This window comes from Podarcis erhardii, assembly GCF_964252035.2.
Source record: "Podarcis erhardii genome assembly, chromosome: 3".
NCBI lineage: Eukaryota > Metazoa > Chordata > Lepidosauria > Squamata > Lacertidae > Podarcis > Podarcis erhardii.
This window is the reverse complement of record NC_138507.1, coordinates 90,278,436-90,298,255: the sequence shown is the minus strand read 5'-3', so window position 1 is coordinate 90,298,255 and position 19,820 is coordinate 90,278,436. Positions and strand designations below refer to the sequence as shown.

Here is a 19,820-nt window from a genome sequence, read left to right as displayed (position 1 = left end):
AAATTACCCTGTTAAATTGCCCTTGGCAAAAGAAGAGCCTCTACTTTAGCGGAGACCAAATAAAAGGCAGCAGAGGCGCTTTTCTTCTTCAACTAAGAGTTTTACATAAAACTTAGCAGTAGCCTTGCCTACCTGGCGAGGGCAATCCTAATGTCATCACCTGGGTCTGTTGTACCAAGATTGCACAGAGATCCACAAAGGGACAGAACAAAGATTTACACAGGTCCATGGATGCTGCTCTCTCCAATCTTACATACTCAAAGAGTAGGGCAGGTAAGGAAGAAGAGCAAAAGATGGTGCTTATGACAGGAGTGTTGTGTCACATCTGTTCGTATTTTGCTTTTCTTGGGTATCAATAGTTGGGCGAAGCTGGGGATTGTTACAACTTTCAGCTATAGAATTTCACTCTCAAACACTCTGGAAGGGAAAGCCAATGTATGGCACAAAGCTTTCTGACTTCTTACAGAAGTGCCTATACAATATATCTCTGCTGCTGCTGCACTAGATTGGGATTAGGTTCTCGGAAGCCTGTCTTACCTGATTTTCGCTGTAATCAGTGTGGTCCCTCTCTCCTGGACATAAACGCAGATTAGACAATATGCACTTCAAATCTCCCTCTCACCAACTTAGAAAATAAGAAACGTCCTGCTGGAAGAGGCCAGAAGCCCATCTTAGTTGGACAGCAGTTTCTGTTCTGGCCTGTATTCACCACAATCAGTGCTGTTTCTGTTCCACTGCAATTTGGTTTCCACCCAATACTTGCTGCCCACTATTCTACATACTTTATGCAACTTACATTCATTTCAATGTAAAGGAAACATCAAAACAGTGATGAAAAGTCATGTTTGCTGATTTAAGCACAAACTATGTGATTGAATCCTGATCGTATTCACTTGACTGATTTCTGTTCCTGGCCATAGACAAACGCGTGAAACTTTTTGTCAGAATTCTCTGACATCCTTACATCTAGTCCAACACCCTGTTCCTACAAAGGCCAAAGAGATGCCTGTAAGATGCCCACAAGCAGAATCGGAGAATAGCAGCCCTCATTCACTTTCACGCTTAGTTCCAGCATAGTGCCATTATTAGTACATTTGATATGAATTGTCTCAATTGGGATAATTTCCCTCTTTAAAAATGCTTTTCATGCAGGTTGCAGATGGTGAGGGATGGTGGAGAAAAGGTTTAAATGGGCGCCCAGGACACAAGAGGATGGTCTGTGGAGGTGCTGAGGGCAGTGTGATCGTGGTCCAACTATTGAAAAAGCAGCACTATGTTTGCAACAATGCGAGCTTCAATGTATGCCTTTAAAATAAATGCAAACTGGAGTTTCCAAAAGGATTAGGAAACAATTCAGCACATATTATTGTAGCCACGCAGCTCTTTGCTTAAACTGATCAGGTTTTGAAGATAATCCTCTGAAGCGTCATACTTTGCATTATTTCTTTAGAGCCACCCCTCTTCTCTAGGCATGCTGGACTTGCTACATGTGGCTCGCGACATTGCTTGCGGCTGTCAATATCTGGAAGAAAATCACTTCATTCACAGGTAAGTAGCAGAAGCATTTGTTGCTGAGGGACCACTTCCAAACGCCCTGTGTGACTGACTTAACTTGCAAAAGGACTAACGGGAGAATAGGAGCAGGAAACGGGCGAGGATGGTTGTGCACTACTGCCCCCTAGAGGTTCAGAACATTTTTATATATATATAAAAAGGGAAGTTTGAGGAACAAATTAGGTATTATATTTTCGCTGCGGCATAACAAGGTTTTGAAAGTATTTTCATATATGGCATTTCCAGGACTGTTTGAATAACTGTAGCCCTTATCTCGCTGTTCAACCAAGGTGGGAGGGTAGAGCCCAGCCAAGGTGGGCTCTGTGTGTGTGTGTTTAAACCAGTTGGTGGAGAAGAAAAGTTAAAGCCATACCTTCTACTTCAGCTTCTGGGGTCAGTGATGCAACTAAAGTCAAAGTGGTGCAGGTCCAGTTCCAAGGGGTCGACCAAATGCCCCCACAGAGAGAAGCAGACGATGGAGGTGGTATCAGACAGGCCCAGCATCAGACCTAGCTAATATGGGGACATTGTGGGTCACTAGGGCTGATGCTGATTGGCACAGCATCCTCTTTTTAAAACAGAATCAGGGAACATAAGCTGGCCAGGCAAGGGCATGGTTACAGGTGTTCATTTTAAAAATACATTGTCCTTCTCTGCATACAAGACAATGCCTCCTCCCGAGTTAGACTTCAGACTTGCCACTGACAGCACCAGGCTTTGCAAAGCAGTGGAGCTACCACCGCATCCACAGCCTGGCCTCTTGCATGGCAGAAGGGGGGAGGGGGGCAGGCAGATTGGGTGCCCAATCCCTGTGTTAGCTTCAGGCTTGTGTGGCAATCGGGCCTGGATCAGACCCAGTGCTGGCCAATGCTGGCTTGGGATGCAGCAGAGCCTGGGCTGTGTCAGCCCCTCCCGACCCTTGGGATGCCTCGGTCAGTGGTATCCATCAGGCTCTGCTGGCAGAGGTACCACAAGCAGGCAGAAGGTCTGAACTGGTGGAGTGACGGTGGCTGAGCCAGCAGAAGTGAGCAGAGGGATGCCTCTGATGGTGGGGAGGAGAGGAAGAGATGAGAAATGTTAGTTGCGTGCTTCACAAAAGGAGCAATATACATGATTGTCTAAAGATGGCTGTCTGTCCCCCACCAGACCATTAATACCAGGGTCTTAGTGCTGAGGGCCTTCTGGCGGTTCCCTTACTGTGAGAAGTGAGGTCTCAGGGAACCAGGAAGAGGGCCTTCTCGGTAGTGGTGCCTGCCCTGTGGAACGCCCTCCCATCAGATGTCAAGGAAATAAACTACTATCTGACTTTTACAAGACATCTGAAGGCAGCCCTGTTTAGGGAAGTTTTTAACGTTAGAAGTTTTATTCTGTTTGTAATGTTCTGTTGAAAGCTGCCCAGAGTTGCTGTGGAAGCTTGGCCAGATGGGCGGGGTAGAAGTAATAAATTAATGATGATGATGATGATCTGGATGCACTACTGGTGGGTGGGTGGGTGTGTATGTGTGGGTGGGTGTGGGTGTGTGCTTTAAAGCTAGCCCCACTGGCTCTCAAATTCATCAACTGGAGTGATTTGTGGAGCTTTAAATCTTGTGCTGCTGAGTCTCCCGTACTGGTTTTCTCAAAAAAAAATAAGAAGAATGAAAATGTTCAATAGTCAATTAGTTTTGTCCTTAGTTTTTCCAATGAGTTGAGCTGTTGCTCCTCCAAGGGCAGTTTCACATGCTTATTCTCCTTTCCATTTTGTTTCTTAGAGACATCGCTGCTCGAAATTGCCTCCTTACATGTAAAGGCCCTGGAAGAATAGCTAAAATTGGAGATTTTGGGATGGCCCGGGACATATACAGGTAAGAGAACGCAGTTTATTATTAGCCCCATTGAGTGGAAGCCTACTCCATAAAAAAGGTTGGTTTATCTGGCTAAACTTCTTTGCAGGATCTTATATTTTTGCCCTGGTCAGGGGACTTGTAATGTTTCCAGATTCCTAACTTGCAGACAGTATTAGCATTTGCTGTGACACTGGGGACTAACCCCAACTTCCGCCATTCACGTTCAGAGTCCATCATCCTGCATTCTGTTGTGAATGCATCCTCAACCACGCTCCCATTTTTCCCTCTTTCCCCCTCCACTCTTGTGTTCTGCTTTATACTCCTTGGTGTTGACCCTGTCACTTTCAGTCTCTATGTCAGCGTCATTAGTAAATCTCTCTAGTTTACAGCATATAAAAGAGGGGGAAAGGTCAGGAAAATGTAATTACCCAACCTGGAATTTATCCAGGGCGGTTGGGATTAATGATTCTGCAGTTACAGAAAGTGCCAGGAAGACTTTAATGACTGTGTGTGTGGTCAGGACTTCTGCTTACATCTCATCTGAAAATCAACACTCACAGTGCCCTCTAATGTCAGGCTGGAGAACTGCTTCATCACATGACACAATGAAGGGCCACTCAACAGTTTTGACAGATGACTTACCCTTTGGCCTTTTACTTAACTTCGCTGTTTAAGAACATTATTCGCTATAGTAAAAATGTGGCATAAGGTTTGAACAGTTCACACCTTTATACAGTGATTTTTTTCTGGGGGTACACAGGGGTATGCATACCCCTAAACATTTTGTGAATCTAAGCTTGGCCTCACTGAGGCGCAGTATTTTAATACAAGTAGGAAAAAGAGTACCTCTAAACATTTTTTGGGGGGGGTGCACTGCCTTTTTAAAATGGGGTGGGAACCAGTTTACTTGCGGGATCACCTTACCCCCCACATCCCTGCATCAGCACTTGGTGCTTCCAGGTGGATGGGATAGAGACTGACCATCACTGCCTTTTGCTGTTGCCAGCCTCCTCTGGAGAAAGGATATGGGAGCTAACTGTATGTCATTTAGCCTGGTGAGAAAATTCCTGCCCTCTGAACTGTATTTAAGCCAGGCTCCTTGGAGTGCAGGAAGGACTGGTATCAGAAACTTTAATGTCAGTTAACTCTAGTTTTGTGCCTTGTATTCAGGGGCGCCGACTTATAAAAAATATTGGGGGGGCCCATACCGGGGTCCTGCCCCGGGAAGTTTTCTAAGAGCCGCTCCCGGCCCGTTGCTGCTGCTGCCGCCCGCCTCGTGGCCCCCTCGCCAGCTGAGGGAGGGAGAGAGACCGAGAAGGAGAGAGATGCGAGGTGGGCAAGGCAAGTGCCCGCCGCGCCTCGCCTCCCACCGCCCCTCGTGCCGGCCGCCCCCTCCCCTCCCTTCCCCGCGCGCGCTCGCTCGCTCGCTCGCCCTCCTCACCCCAGCTCTTGGCCGTTCGCCCCAGGAACTCGCCGCTGTTGGGGTTGTAGATGAACCTCCGCCACTCGGCCATAGACTGGCTGAAGGGCTTCTTCTCCTCCTTGGCCATAGCGAGAGAGAGAGAGAGAGAGAGAGAGAGGCTGGAAAGAGAGAGGGAGCTCGGCGGTTCGCAGGCGGCGGTTTTTCCCCTGCCGAAACAACAGCGGCTCCTCAGAACCGCTAAGTAACTCTCCCTCAGGCGCCCGGCGGGAGAGCAGAAGAGAGGAAAAGGAAAGAGGGGCTGGGCCAGTTGCACGCACCGAGCAAAACTACTCGCGCCGCCTCTTTTATTACCGTAATAATTATTTGTTTTAACTCATTACTGAATGTATTTTAAGAGGTAACTATCGTCAAACAAGGAAAATAAAAAATACCAACATAATTTTGTGATTTTACAAAGCATAATATAACTAATAATTTTCTTAAATTATTGGGGGGGCAGAGCCCCCCCAAACGAATTTTTGAGGGGGCTCGGGCCCCCTCAGGCCCCATGGAGTCGGCGCCTATGCTTGTATTTAAACCTAGATTGTTGAGATTTTTTTTGTAAATATTGAATTAATTCTGTGTTTGTTAAATTGTTGGATGCTGGTCATTTTTTAATTTACTGCCATGCTCTGTAATTCATATGTTTAGATGTTTTAAATGTTTTCTGTAAGCCACTTTGAGCATAGCTTGTTGTGGAGAAGTGGCATAGAAGTTCACCCAGTCAGTCAATTCCAGAACAATGAGGGTCAGCCTCCAATGGTAACATGACTGTGCACTCATGTCTGATTTCATCTTCTAAATTCCGCCCCACTTTCTCAACAGAGCCAGTTACTATAGAAAAGGAGGGTGTGCAATGCTCCCTGTCAAGTGGATGCCCCCTGAGGCCTTTATGGAAGGGATATTTACGTCCAAAACAGATACCTGGTGAGCCTGCTCCATATTTTCCATCCATTTTTCAAGCCACCTGCTGCCAGTTGGCTAAATGTAGCAACCACCTTTCTTCTGCAGCAACCTATGACCTTTCTTCAAAAACACAAGGATCCTTCCGACGTTACATTTAGCCATGTAGGGTAGCTCTTTCCTGCAGTGCTAAGTAGCATCAGATGTCATATGGAAGGACACCATATCATGACTCCTTTCCAGTGCCAGCATTGCCCTTCCCAGGAATTGAAGCACTTAGACGGTAATCACGACGTGTTGCAAACTCTTCTCATGTGACCTCAGACTTCTGATTCTATGTGGAAAGAAGAGACATCATAATAACTCTGATGCTGCAGAAGGATCTCGTAGTCAACAAAATCAGTCGTGAATGGGTGTGCCACATGACAGGCTTTTTGCCAGTACTGGCCCCAATCCAAGTATATCTGCGTAGTTTTCACTGTATCTATCCGTGACCGTATTTCTTTCTCTTTTGTGTCCAGGTCATTTGGAGTGTTGCTGTGGGAAATATTCTCTCTCGGATATATGCCCTATCCCAGCAAAAGTAACCAGGAGGTCTTGGAGTTCGTAACAAGTGGAGGAAGGATGGATCCACCCAAAAACTGCCCTGGCCCTGTGTAGGAAACTTTTAAGGATCTGCTTGCTCCATGGGTTCAGCTTGTCATGTTCTGGCATCTCTTCTCATCCTGTTTACTCTGCAAAGATTGTTTTCCAGTATCATATAATTCACCAATCTGCTATAACGACTGGAACCTGCAACAAAATGCTGCAGAGCAGCATATTCAGAGTTCCAGCCAGCCAAGTTGTTTTCCAGGATGTGCCATTCCATTGCATCCTGCTGCCCCCCCCTCCCTGTATTCCATCTTGCACACCACAACCCACAACAAACCAGCAGCATTCTATAACCACGGACCATGCTTCTCAGTTTTTTCCCCTGAGGATTGTTTTGGAGAGTGGGAGAGTTCTGCAAACCCTGAAGTCCCCCCAAGCCTCTGATATGTCCCTCTTTTTCGTGGATGGTGCCATTAGCCTCATAAAAATTTGCTTCACTATTTTCTGTAGGATAAATTCTTTCATTAGCTGTAATGGTTTAACTTTGCAGTCACTGTCATTTTGGTGGGTACTAACTACCAGCTGATGCCATGTTCAGAGTCCTCATCCTCTTGTAATAATTCAGGAGTCTTCACCTTCGCTTCTCTTACAAATGGCCTAAGAGCCTCAAATTAAATTTAATTCACATAACAATTTGTGTCCTGATGCTTCCAGAAAATGAATCAAGGACCCTTACGTAGGTGGGCATTATTTGAGTAACAAGTTAATAGGTAACCTGCTTCATCTCAAGCACTTTTAGCCAATTTTTGGTGTGGCTCGGTTGAACTAAGTTCAGCCAAATTTCAGCTATGTTATTCCCAGGGACACAATCAGAACTCTATTTATGAACTAAGCCCTCTCCCTCCAATGTTACTTTTGATTTGATAGTGGGATAAAATAATCATTGAGAAAACACCAGCTTCAGACATTCTATGTTTAGCAATGCCTGTCCCACTGCTAACTCACAATAATGTCCTCTGTGGCCAGGAGTGCCCTATAGCAGCTTAGTCTTGGGAAGGGCCATAGCTCAGTGGCTGAGTGCATGTCTTGCATGAGAGGGCTTGCAGATTCAAGCCCCGCCATCTACAGAAAGGACTGTTGCTTGAAACCCTGAAGAGCTGTTGCCTGTCAGTGTCGAGAATACTGAGCTACTAGACCAGTCGGTTTGATTCTGTATAATAAATAAGGCAGCATCCTAACCCACTCTCCTGCCATTCACCATTTGGTCTTCTGCTCTCATTGCAGGTATCGAATAATGACACAATGCTGGCAACACCAGCCTGAAGACCGGCCAAACTTTGCCATAATATTGGAGAGGATTGAATACTGCACTCAGGTATCTATAACTTCTCATGGCAATTATTTTATGCTGTTTCTTCTAAGAAATGCCAGGGGCACATGGAAAAGAAACAATGGGTGAGCCAAGACAACCAGAGCACAACCTGGTGCCAATGTCTCTGACTCTTGTCCAACCCTTCCCCAGACCACCTGAAGAAGTGAATTCAGTTGCAATGCAAGCTATATCCGAGAGTTATTATGGATCAAAAGTGAAGTGCCCAGCCAGAAAACAAGCCCTTGTTCCTTTCAGAACTTGCCTTGAGGCAGGGTGTGATGGTGATTAGCGATGGGGGTGTGTTTGTGTGTGTGTGTGTGTGTGTGTGTATCCATAGGTTGGAATGCAAAGCAGACTCCTCACCTGATTTGATCCAGGTAGATTCTGAATTGGATCAGATCATGAATCCATTTCAAAAGCTGCAGTCCTTGCTACAAGGAGTCTGTTGGCTTCTGCTCTGATAGTAATTTTTTTATTTCCTTTGAAGAAGTTGGGTCTTCCAGACACCCAAAGCCTGGCTTGGCTGGCACATGGGACTTGATGTTCTTGCTCTCCCCTGTGCAATTCCCTTTGAGAGTGGTGGAATGATCTCGAGTCCCATTGCTCTCGGGGGATCTTGCTCTACTCTGTGCAAAGTGCATGGCAGCAAGAAACCACGCATTAGCTGCTTCAGGCTCATCTGCTTGCTCTCTTTCCCCACTAGAGGGAAAGGAAAAGGAAAGCCACGTGCCAGCAGGTCCAATGACCAAACTGGTGGGACAGCATCTCCTTTTTGTCACAGCGGGTGGTGCTGTGCGTTAAACCACAGAGCCTAAGACTTGCCGATCAGGTCGGCAGTTCGAATCCCCGCGACGGGGTGAGCTCCCGTTGCTCGGTCCCTGCTCCTGCCAACCTAGCAGTTCGAAAGCACATCAAAGTGCAAGTAGATAAATAGGTACCGCTCCGGTGGGAAGGTAAACGGCGTTTCTGTGCGCTGCTCTGGTTCGCCAGAAGCTGCTTAGTCATGCTGGCCACATGACCTGGAAGCTGTATGCCGGCTCCCTCGGCCAATAAAGTGAGATGAGCGCTGCAACCCCAGAGTTGTTCGCGACTGGACCTAATGGTCAGGGGTCCCTATACCTTTACCTTTACAGTGCCCATTTGTTTGCCCTCTTCCTCTGGGTCCAATCCACATGATCATCCAGAAGGAGAGAGTGCAAGGAAGGCAAGGGGAAGAGGCTGTGTTCTTCTGCCTCCTTGTTCTGGTTACTGTCTGCATGGTTAGAGGGTAGCTGAATAGGCAGCAACAGCAAGGAGAAGGAGCAACAGCAATAGCAGGTGGCCAAATAAACTGTGCGCCTGCTTCATTGTTGTGGCAATAGCAAGTGCCCCACGATCCTCACTGCTGATGCTGCTCCTATCCTTCTAATCCATCCTTTCTACGCACATCCAGCCGACACTGCTCTGTGATTTATTGCAGCAAATCCAGGGGGCAGCAGAGCCTTCAGCGCTTTCAAAACCAATCTCTTGGCCATTAGTGCTGTCCAGTAAATCCACACTTTTTTAGAATACCCTGCATTGAAGGAATACATCCCAGAATCAGATGCATGAAGAAATATTGCGCTCATTTAATATTTATAACCCACTTTTCTTCCCTAAACGAAAGTCAAAGTGGCCAACAGAAAAGCAATCAATGCAATAATGCCAGAATTGTTGAATTGTAAAATGTTTCCATCCAAGTATGATGTCCACTGCCACTGGGAACAAAAAATAATTTTTGCTCTCAATAAATTTATATTCTGCCCCACCCTAACATGTCTGAATAAGGTCATCATTTTTCTCCAGACCTGCAAGACATTTAAGTGTTCTGCTGCATAATAACAGATATTATTCAATAGTAGGTTTGTTATAAGACCATTCAAAGAGGCTTGCTGGATCAGGTCATGAGTCCACCTAGTCCAGCTACCTCTTTTCCACGGTGGCTAACCAGATGCCTATGGGAAACCACAAGCAGAGCATGAAGGCAATTGCCCCCGCCTGCACCGGCCCTCTAGCAACTGGAGCCATTGAGCAATTCAGTCCACATTTAAAGGCGAACCTACCTAATTCACAGTTTCCCAAACAATATGAGAACTGAAACACATATATCCTTTTAAATGTGCACTTCTCTGAATTTTGTAATGTAGTTCTCCAGGTAAGTAATGTGCATCAAGATTCATATACTGGGATAAAATGTCAATAAAAATGCATATATTCTTGGGTTTTTTAGTGCATAGTTTTTTTTCGGGGAAATTGCTTTGCAAAAATATGTAGGCAAGATTGCATACAAGGGTGGAATTCAATGACTTGCTGTTAGAAGCATTTTGTCATGGAAAGCATTTCCGATTGCTTTCCTCCTCTCTCCTCACCCTGTACGCTATTCTGGGGGTTCTCCCAACCTCCCCAGAGCCCCTTTTGGGAGGTATGGAGGCACAGGGCAGGAAGAAAGGGGGAGGAAGCAGACGGAAGGCTGCTGTTGACAGGACTCAATAGCTGACTCCTGCCCCAAAGAGTGTGAAATGCTGGTGAAATTTCATGAGGGTTTTAAGAAAACTGCAAACTGATCTGAAAATGTGGCAAGCTGAACTTAAGATTGGAAAAATGAGAAATTAAGAGAAACCAGAACTGACCGATTCAACCATCTCTACTCAAGTATGGAGGTTACCTGGCCTAACAGGTATATAGATGCACTTGCCCTCTGTAGATTTGTCCAATTGCTTTCTGGCAGTGAAGTCCATTAATTAATTGCACGCTGTGTGGAAGTAGTTGTTCCTCATAGCTGTCCTGAAAGCCAATTTTATTGGGTGATTGGGCATGCTTCTATTAGGAGAGAGAGAAAATCTTTTCACGAAGAAATGGTAGATTACTCCAGCAGCGCTCTGTAGCGTCAAGCAGTTAAAGCAAGCAGCAGCATGTTTTGAATCCCTTGTTTTTTTACTGTAGGATCCTGATGTGATCAACACAGTTCTGCCAGTGGAATATGGCCCCTGCATTGAGGAGGAGGAAAAGGTCCCCGTGCGCCCTGAAGACCCCGAAGGAATCCCTCCGTTGCTAGTCTTGCCGCAGAAAGAGAAAAAAGGTGTTGAGCAGCTCCTGCCTTCCCCACCGTCCTTGGCCTTAGCCATTGCTACAGGGAAGGCTCTGGTGAAAGCAGCTAGTGTCGATCCATCAGTCTGTGCTACTACACAGGCCCCCCTGGAAGGGGGACATGTCAACATGGCGTACACTCAGTCCAATCCGGCCACTGAGCTCCACAAAGGCCGAGGGTCCAGAAACAAGCCTACCAACCTCTGGAACCCGACCTACGGCTCCTGGTTTTCAGAGAAGCCCATTGTCAAAAACACTTCACAGGTGGAGAAAGAGGCAACTGAGAGGGAAGGTCCGGGGCATGAAGGGAACTGTACTTTGGGGCCCAGCATTGTGACTGGAAGGCTGCCAAGCTCCTCCCTTCTTCTAGAACCATCTTCCCTGACAGCCAGCGTTAAGGAAGTGCCTCTGTTCAGGCTCCGCCATTTCCCCTGTGGAAATGTTAACTATGGATACCAACAGCAGGGCTTGCCCTTGGAAACTTCGGCCCCACCCTTGTGCCAGCAGCTGCGAGGGCCCTCCCCTTAGGAACAAGGCCAACTCCCCCCACCAGGGCCCCTGGAAAACATCCCATCCTTTTGACTCTCTTCCTGTGGGACTCGTAAGCCTTGGTGGAAACATCGGCATCACCCAAACAAGCACGAGCGCAGAACGAGATGCCCTTCTGTAATGTGCCAATGCGCTCTGAAGTGCCACCCTTGGAAGCTCTGCTTTTCGAACCTGCAAGAAGCTTCCGTTTGTCAGAGCGCGCACACCCCTTACACACACACTCAAAACACCCAAGGACAACAGTATTATCTGCAAGGCCCCGCTCTCAGTTGCATAAAGTCATCTGCATGGTTGTTCTCTGTGCCCTTCCCTGTGCGCTGCTTCCTTCTCTGTTGTTTATGTGCCGTTTCAAGACTCACTGTCAGAGAGTTTAATGTCCGGAGATTTCCCTGTACTGCCAGATGCAGCGTCAGGGAAATCCCTCTTGCTGCCAGAGATTTGAGGAGGATGGGGAAATGTTGCACTCTCGCCAAAATTCAAAATCAGATAAACATGGACTCCCAGGGGGCATGTACCCAAACAGGAAATCAGCTCCAACATGGCCCTTCCGCAAGCATGCACAGCTATTGTGGTACTCTTAAGGGTAGCAGAAGCACATTTGCTTCCACGCCTTTGGTCTACAAGATGGAAACTGCAGGAATTTAAGGAGCATGGTGAAAGTCAGTGATTTAGTTTGATTGAAAAGGTGATGCCCTCTCCCCCTTTTCTCTGTTGTGGTTGTGGGACGCCAAGGGTCAAATACTTAATCCTCCGTGTTGTAGTTGGTTATGCCACATGCTAGAGGATAATATTATCGAGGTGGTTAAGAGTCAGGTTGTTCAACAATGAAATCACCGCTATTATGCTTCAGTTAATACTATGGGGCAGAGTTTAGACAAACAGAAAGTAGTCGATTGCCGTGGTGTGTGCTGACTCCCATTTTTTTCCAGTGAATAAGGATATGATTCTATTTAGTATTAGAATTGCATTGCTGAACATGGCACTGTAGGAGATGCGCCAAAGCAAGTGTGTTTTAACAAACGTTTTAGAACAACCACAGTAGCCAACTCTCTAAGTCATTGTTTTGACAAGAGTCAATATCCACACAGAGAAAAATCAGGACTTGAGCATATGATGTAAAAATTACTTGCCAACTTCAGTGCATTCGCAGACTCAAACATACCATCAATCCATGCTTCAGCATATTTCACAGCTTATCTTATCATGCTATCGGAACTGAAACAATCTGTCAAAATATCCTGCAATGAACTGGGGCCCAGAATTGCTCTTGCTTGAGCACAGGCAGCAGAAAGAAAGGCATTAGTGGAGAGGGTAATGCCTGTGATTCTCTTGCATAACCATGGTGCTACAAATTAGGAGACCACACCACTATTGCAGTTGACCACTAATAATCCTTGTTTCCCCACTGACACTTTGAGGCAATAGATCACCCCCCATGGAAGCTGTATATATGGGCATACAAACCTCGTGCTCACATTCGTTCCCATGAGCAGAGTAAACGAGGAGGAAGCTTGGTTTGTGTCTCTTGCCTCGCTCAAGAACTTATAGCTACTAAATAAATGCAGGTGCAATCCTGTGCACGATTGCACTGCATAAGGCTCATCGATTCAATTGGAATTGATGTATAAATGAAGAAATCTGACCTTCCTGAGTGATAGAGAAAAGAGATCCACTTTCCACAGATACTTGTTTTCTGGAGGAGCAGTAAATCAATGGGGAATGGCCTTGAATCCTTAGCTGCAAATTACAGTTGGACAAATCTAATCATGGATCCCCATTGTACAGTAATGTGTCTTGCTCCCATCACGGGACAACCAAGAACTTTGAAGTGCAGCTCAAACAGATAAAAGTATTGGGCCTACTTCCAGCCGTCACAGCCACTGAAGGTATTTATATATTTTTTCTTGAGTTCATAAGGCAGCTATAAAAAATGCTTCATTTGAAAAAAGTGTGCCTGCTCACCGAATCAGAGGCAGCGTTCAGTTCATTATAGTTTGGTGGATGCTGTGCCTGAAAGTCCCACTTGCTCACAGCAGGGAGCATGTTATACTGTCTCTGATGACCCCAAGGGGCAATTAAAAAGTACAACTTAACACGCTGTAAGATACCTGAGCTTAAAAGAATGGTCATCTGCTAAAACAGCCAAGTTCCTGTGCTGTTATTACAATCCACTGCAGATTGGCTGGTTCATGTGCGTGATTAACATCAAGGCACACTGCAGAGCCTCGCAGTCCAACCCACTCCTGGAAGAAAAAGCACTAGCCAGGAGCTTCTCCAGTACAGCATCCTTTTGTGTTACAGCTGTGGGGGAAAGCTCATGAAAAGCTTCCTTAAAAACAGCCCCCCCCCCCGCATCACCACCACCCAAAGTAGAGGAATATGAATGGCAACCTTAGAAGCATAGAATGAGCTATGTCTTATACCATTACTTGTTTGTGAAGGTTCTATGCCACATTTGTAGCATGTCACAACTCTCAGCAGCAGAGCTATTTATCCAGGGTCTTTCATTAGGGAAATGAAACTAAATCCTGTTACACACCCAGCAGAGGTGTGCAATAAAGGATTTCAGTCAGAATACTGTAAAATAGCTCGTAGTATTTATACTTGGTGAGATAAAGCTTACCAACACATATGCTTTGTTAGCCGAGGCACAGACGGAGGTTTCCGTATCACCAGAAATAAATGGAAACACTGGCAGAGGCAGGCTTTGCTCCTTAAACGACACCACCTAGGCAGAAGCCGTTTCCATGACTTTACCATGAGTTAGGCAGCAAGGAGTATGAAAGAGCTGGAGCACCATCGCTGCTTTCTAAATGTATTTTTATTTCCCAGTGCCTGATCAGAGACTCACATTGATTCCACAACATTAAAATCTTAATAGAGACTATACAGGAGAGCAAAATCACGGGCTTTCAGCAGTTCCAGTGCAATGTTCACTTCAGCGTCTGCGTTTGGCCTTTTATAGCACCAGAGATTAGCCAGGAGACACAATGGAGCTTTTGAGACAAGAAAACTATGAGCAAAAACAGCCTCCCAAAGTTATTTACCCTATTTGTGGGCACTAAATGTAGGAAGGTCATTTATCCTAAAGCAATTGGGGCAGAGGGGTAGAATTGGCCCAGAAGGTATCAAAGGGTATGCAAGGAAAAGGTTTGGTTTGGTTCATTCACCTAACCCTAGGACTGGAAGATAGCCCATTACTTCCTTCAAGTGTCATGGTTTAGGGGAGTCTGGCAAAAGACAACTCTCCACAAACCTGTCAGAAAATTATTTTCTCTGAGAGGTTTTAGGACAACTCTCATCTAAGAATTGACTCTGCTTCGTGTGACATTAGGCATGTATGAAGAGTCCCATATGCTCAAGTGCAAAATACTGTTGATTTGAGTAGCCAATGAGTGCATTTTCTCACCCAATCCAGTGCAGGAGGACTCAAAAGCAACCCCCAGCTCAGCTTTTGTGGGGCTTGCCTCCAAGTGAGCATAGGAGTGCAGCACCATCGAACGTCCCTCACACTTGTTTCCTTTCCCCATAAGGATGCAGAAGTTCAAAATGAAGTGGTTTTGGTGGAGCATTTCCCAGTCATTTTTCAGTGCATGACTAGGTACGGCAGCTGTATGCCAAGACTTTCCTTTTATGTGTCTGCTCATATAGGTGAGGCCACCAGATACGTCTAAACCTTGAGCAAGTACTACCTTTTCAAATGCCCTTTCACAGCTCCGTAACCTCACCCACGGAAGTCTCAACGGAGTTATGTCTGAACCTTCTGTACCCAGCCTCTCCTTCTGTATCAAGGCTTTGTCATTAGGAATGTGTGTCACATCTGTACAGAAGCTTATGCAACATTGCTCATAAATCAAGGGCCTATGCGTTTCAGGGATCCTTCTCAAGATAAAATGCTAATATATGATCATTAAGTATTTTGTATTGTATTTGTATTGTAATCAAGTGTAGTGAAGCTAAAGGCATGAAGACAAAATAAAATGACTGTAAAGGAAAGCATGCGCCTGGCTGTGTATTCTCTCTACAATGGCTCACCAAGCCAAGGAGGCTTTTAATTCAGCACATGAACTGCTAAGCTTGGCCAGGGGGTAAAATGCAAGTGATAATTTAGCACAACAATATTAATAAAGTCCCATTTTGACTCCCCAAGTCATGCAAAGTTCTTGTTGAACTAGAATGAAAGTTACCCAGGCTACCTGGCGGAGGTGACAAATTTCCTATACTGGTTACAGAACAATTAATTGAGATGGGGAGGTACAGCTCTTCTAAATGCACCACTAATGTTCTTTTAAGGCCTGGCTGATCATTAGGGTAAGTTGGATTTCACTCCAGAGAAGCTCTTCTTCTTAATATTTCTGTCCACCCTTCCTAATAAAGGAGCCCAGCACATCAACCCCCAAAGTGGTAAAGGAATTCAATCAAAAATAAAACATTGTTATCTAAAAACATTTAAAAAGCCACATAGCTTCACAGGCAATAATTTCAAGGTTGCCAGGAACAGTATCTTTAACCCATCAAATACCTGGGTGACCAGGGGTGTTTTTAAGATCATCCTGAAAGTTAATTATCAGGGAGACCACACCTCACTAGGGATGGCATTCCGCAAACGGGGAGCTGCCACTGAGAGGGCCCTGTCAACAAACAGCCCTACATTATACTGGCACTGGGTTACTGGGTTAATAAAGTAGTTACCTTTTTCTATATTCAGTTCATTTTATCCCTTGGTGACTATGCATGGCCTACTGGTATATTCATTTCCTTTCTAATATACAGCAGAACTCATTCTGCAAGCAGTCCTTCTTAATACTGAAGCCATGTAGATTTTATGCTGATAGTTTGGGCAGACATGATCTTAAGATACACCTGCAAGAGCAAATAGGAAAAATGAGGCAGTTCATATTAGCGCAAGAATTTTTCTTTCAATAGTACCAATGTTTACCTTGTAAGTCACAATCCCTAGAGGAAGAGGAGGGCAAAAGAAAGATACCATCCGACCAATACATAGGGAATGCACAAAACATTTTTATGTTCAAAATCAGCATGTCTGTAGAGTACATCAATATATTACAAACATAAAAGGTGTTTAAACATCTGTTTTGTTATATTACATCTGCTGCTTTCTATCCTAAATGCATAATGTGCAAGGTAACATTATAAGAAAGCGATTCAAAAAAAGGATACTCGGTCAGTGATAGCTCAGTTTTCTTAAAAGCAACAGGCATCGTTAAAACCAAACGACCATTAACAGCACTCTCATTTAAAAATACATTTAAACACCCAAGGAAACAGATGTCAGACATGGCAAGATTCAGTGCAACAAGGTGCATCTGGATCCTCAAATGCATTTCTGCAGTTTTCAGATGGCTTTTAATTAAGAACAAGTTTATAATCACAGTTTACAACCATTGCCCTTAGTTTAAAAATACCCATTCGCTATAAAGCAATATTGCAGCTTCGTCGTGCTTAATGTAGATCAGGGGGAAATGGTTCTAGCAATGTTTAAAAATATTATCTATACACTTTTATAGACAGCTAGAATGTAGTTTTACTTTTGAGTGCAATTTGACAAGATACCTTGGCCAGGATTCAACTAAGGAGTCCCACGAGGGGAAGGCTGTGCAAGGACTGCTGTTAGCACAAGGGAGGCTTTACCATAACACTACACTGAATTCTTCCCCTTATTTTCAAGGATGAAGCCACTTAGTGACTTCTGTGGCTTTTAAATTATCTGAATCCATTTAATAAGGGTTCAAAATATGTCATAACAATTTTAAATAAGAAATATTTTTTAACAATACAATTTATAAATTTATAATCACTCACTTATTTAAAGAGAAGCGTAGTGCGGTAAAATAATCATGTTTTAAAGTTTTGTTTTTTTATTTCAAGGTACATCATGCTTCTAGGCAACAATGTAGCAACTACATTATATAAAAATGGCAAGGGCTTCAACACCTAGCACTGTGACAAGCTTTTCCTAAGGTTGGCGGTTACAGTGATACAGAATTCTTATTGCACATGGGATATTTGGGATTCAAGCACTGAAATATAGGTCTCTCTTAAATGTTCTGCCCAGAGCCAGGAAGTGGTGGCCTGTGGGCAAGATGGTCAGCTGCCATATGGCCTAACGCAACCTGCAGTGGCTTGGCATAGTAAGGCAAGCTAAAGGTTCCAGGTCAACCAGGTGGCGGTTCTAGAGGAAGAGGAAACTTGAACCTGCAACAACCATGGAATCTCCCATAGGCTTTCTACAAGCTTCTCCTCCCAGAAGACTAAACTAGGGTGTTTTAACCAAGGTTAAGAACACTGTCAAAAATCAGAAGGAAGAAAGGCTCCCTCGTCACCTACCCATGAGTGGGCACGTTTCCTAGAGGAGGAGGTGGTGCAAATTCATGCACACATTATCTTAAACCCAATACTGCTACCTCACCTTAAAATGACCCGTTGGCCAATCTGATTGCTGGCTGGAGGGCTTTGCTGAAGGGCATTTGATGCATGCAAAACGTTGCAGTGTTACAGGCTTCAGTCTTGACTAACAAAGTAATTTCTCCAGAACTTGAGTGGGGAAACTCTTCAGAAAGGAGAAATAAAAGTGCATTAATACTTGTTCCAATGGCATTTTTGGAAAGTGCTTCTGGCATGCTGCTGCCTTTAAAATACACACGCATGTCCATTATACAGTATATCTCTATATACTGTAACAAAAAGTGCTTTTACTATTTACCTGAAAATATTTGTGCTGCTTTATTCTTTTTTCCCTTTCTTCTATTCAGGATGCTTCTGTATGTAGCATGGAAGGAGCACATTCTTTTCTCTTTTCAACTGGTTGCTTTGTGCTTGGAGGATCTGTCTGGATAATAAGCTACCTGTCTCACAACATTTTCCCCCCTAAATACTGTCACTTCCCTCCCTTTTTATTGCTATTTTTTCCCCAAAGAAAGTGAAGACTGTTTAGCAGGTTGACAAATCCTGCTGCTTGTTTAACAAGCTCTGCGATCTCAAGTCACTTTACAGCTTCATTAGAATGTGGGATGGAAACATCATTTGTAAAGTAGCAAAGCATGTCAACATGGAGCCAGATAAAAAACAGATTATTCAAATAACAGGACTGCTCAACCCCAAGTTGTTTTTTTAGTATGTAAGCAGCTTTCGGGTGAGGACCGTTCTGTAGGGGAAGCTATTAAGATTTCATTCCTCAAGAGTCATAATGCAACTCCAATCTTGCTAGAGCTGTGCAAGTGTTATACAAATGCAGTTTTAGGACTTTGGGTAAGGCAGAACTTCATGCAGGCGATGGCAGGATTGTCTTGTGTGCTTTATTTCTTACGCCCTCATCTCAAGAGCTAGAGGAGTTTGCTTTCAGCAGATATCATCCACAAGTTTTGCACCGTTGATCCCTCGGTAAGTGACTCGGCTCGGCCGCACCAAGACTCCATAATTTGGCTTGCAAGTAAAGTACCGCTTGTCACCCACAGAGCCGTCATTCTTGCCTTTGGCACTTCGGAGTTCCAGGCCAAGCCAGATGCCTGGAGCAAAGTCTGTGGGCCCAATGTAGCGAATGATGCCCATCTCACTGGAGCTGCTCAGGAGGACCTGGGAGCCTTCGTGAAGCTTGACGGGCCCCTCAGCACTGGCCGTAGTGGTGCTGCTCCAGCTGCGTCGCAGGGAAGCATTTTTTGACCTGGGCAGATAAAAGAAGGCAACAGGTGGACCATTTGTTAAATGCACAAGATACTAAGATTGCATAGCACACAGAGGAAATCTGCCACTGACTTACTAAGATAAAGACTTCAGGGCCTCCTGATATGGACCAGATTGCTTCTGATCTGGCAATGGCAGTAAAACATGCCTTCAGTTAAAGGCCACATGACAGGCTCATCATCAACCCAAGAGAAAAGCCTGCGTATCCTTGTATCACAAGGTCAACAAGCTTTTCAAAAGGATAAGATGGTGAAGTTTTCCTACCAATGCAAATAGCAGCTCCGAAAGAGCTATTTTTGGCAGGGTTGCAGCATGGGAAGAAAGGGTTAAGAGTCTCCTCTTTGCCTGCTGTGATCCCAATAATTATTAAGCCAACTCACCTACCATTTTCATTTTTAAAAGAATGCGTTAAATGCAAAAACACATTTGATGTCCTGTCTAGTTTGGCCCTAAGCCAGCTCCTGTTAAAAGGTAGTGGGAAAATTGGTGTGTGTGTATCAGTTGGAGCATTTTGGCCTAGCTGCTGAGCTGGCAAGGAATGTGCACAATAATTCTCAGAACTGGGATCCTAGCACAGGCCTATTTCTTTACCATTCTGATTTCAGTTATTAATTCTAAAATGTATAGCCAGCTTTTCCTGACAGCCATCACTGTGCAGGAACAAGACTTGCAGGCAAGCAAAAAAGCATCACTGCCATTGAGACTTCCTATAACCATTCAGGATTAGTGTTGGGAGTTATTCAACAATATCAAAATG

At 44.8% G+C, this 19,820-nt stretch overlaps 2 protein-coding genes across 6 annotated transcripts in view; one reads left to right on the top strand and one right to left on the bottom strand.

Moving 5' to 3' along the window:
* Positions 1-17,132, top strand: part of ALK (ALK receptor tyrosine kinase) — a 608,021-nt gene extending 590,889 nt beyond the window's left edge. For all 3 annotated transcript variants that reach the window (XM_081854122.1, XM_081854123.1, XM_081854124.1), the window contains 6 exons: positions 1,451-1,548; positions 3,306-3,398; positions 5,668-5,769; positions 6,267-6,401; positions 7,621-7,711; positions 10,670-17,132. In XM_081854122.1, the coding sequence (XP_081710248.1) occupies positions 1,451-1,548; positions 3,306-3,398; positions 5,668-5,769; positions 6,267-6,401; positions 7,621-7,711; positions 10,670-11,341 (1,191 nt within the window). In that variant the 3' untranslated portion in view covers positions 11,342-17,132. The remainder of the gene's footprint in view (positions 1-1,450; positions 1,549-3,305; positions 3,399-5,667; positions 5,770-6,266; positions 6,402-7,620; positions 7,712-10,669) is intronic.
* CLIP4 (CAP-Gly domain containing linker protein family member 4) overlaps positions 16,365-19,820 on the bottom strand; it is a 40,039-nt gene continuing 36,583 nt past the window's right edge. For 2 of the 3 annotated variants that reach the window (XM_081854172.1, XM_081854171.1), the window contains exon 16: positions 16,365-19,043. In XM_081854172.1, the coding sequence (XP_081710298.1) occupies positions 18,722-19,043 (322 nt within the window). In that variant the 3' untranslated portion in view covers positions 16,365-18,721. The remainder of the gene's footprint in view (positions 19,044-19,820) is intronic. The other variant, XR_014154413.1, reaches the window with a different exon arrangement.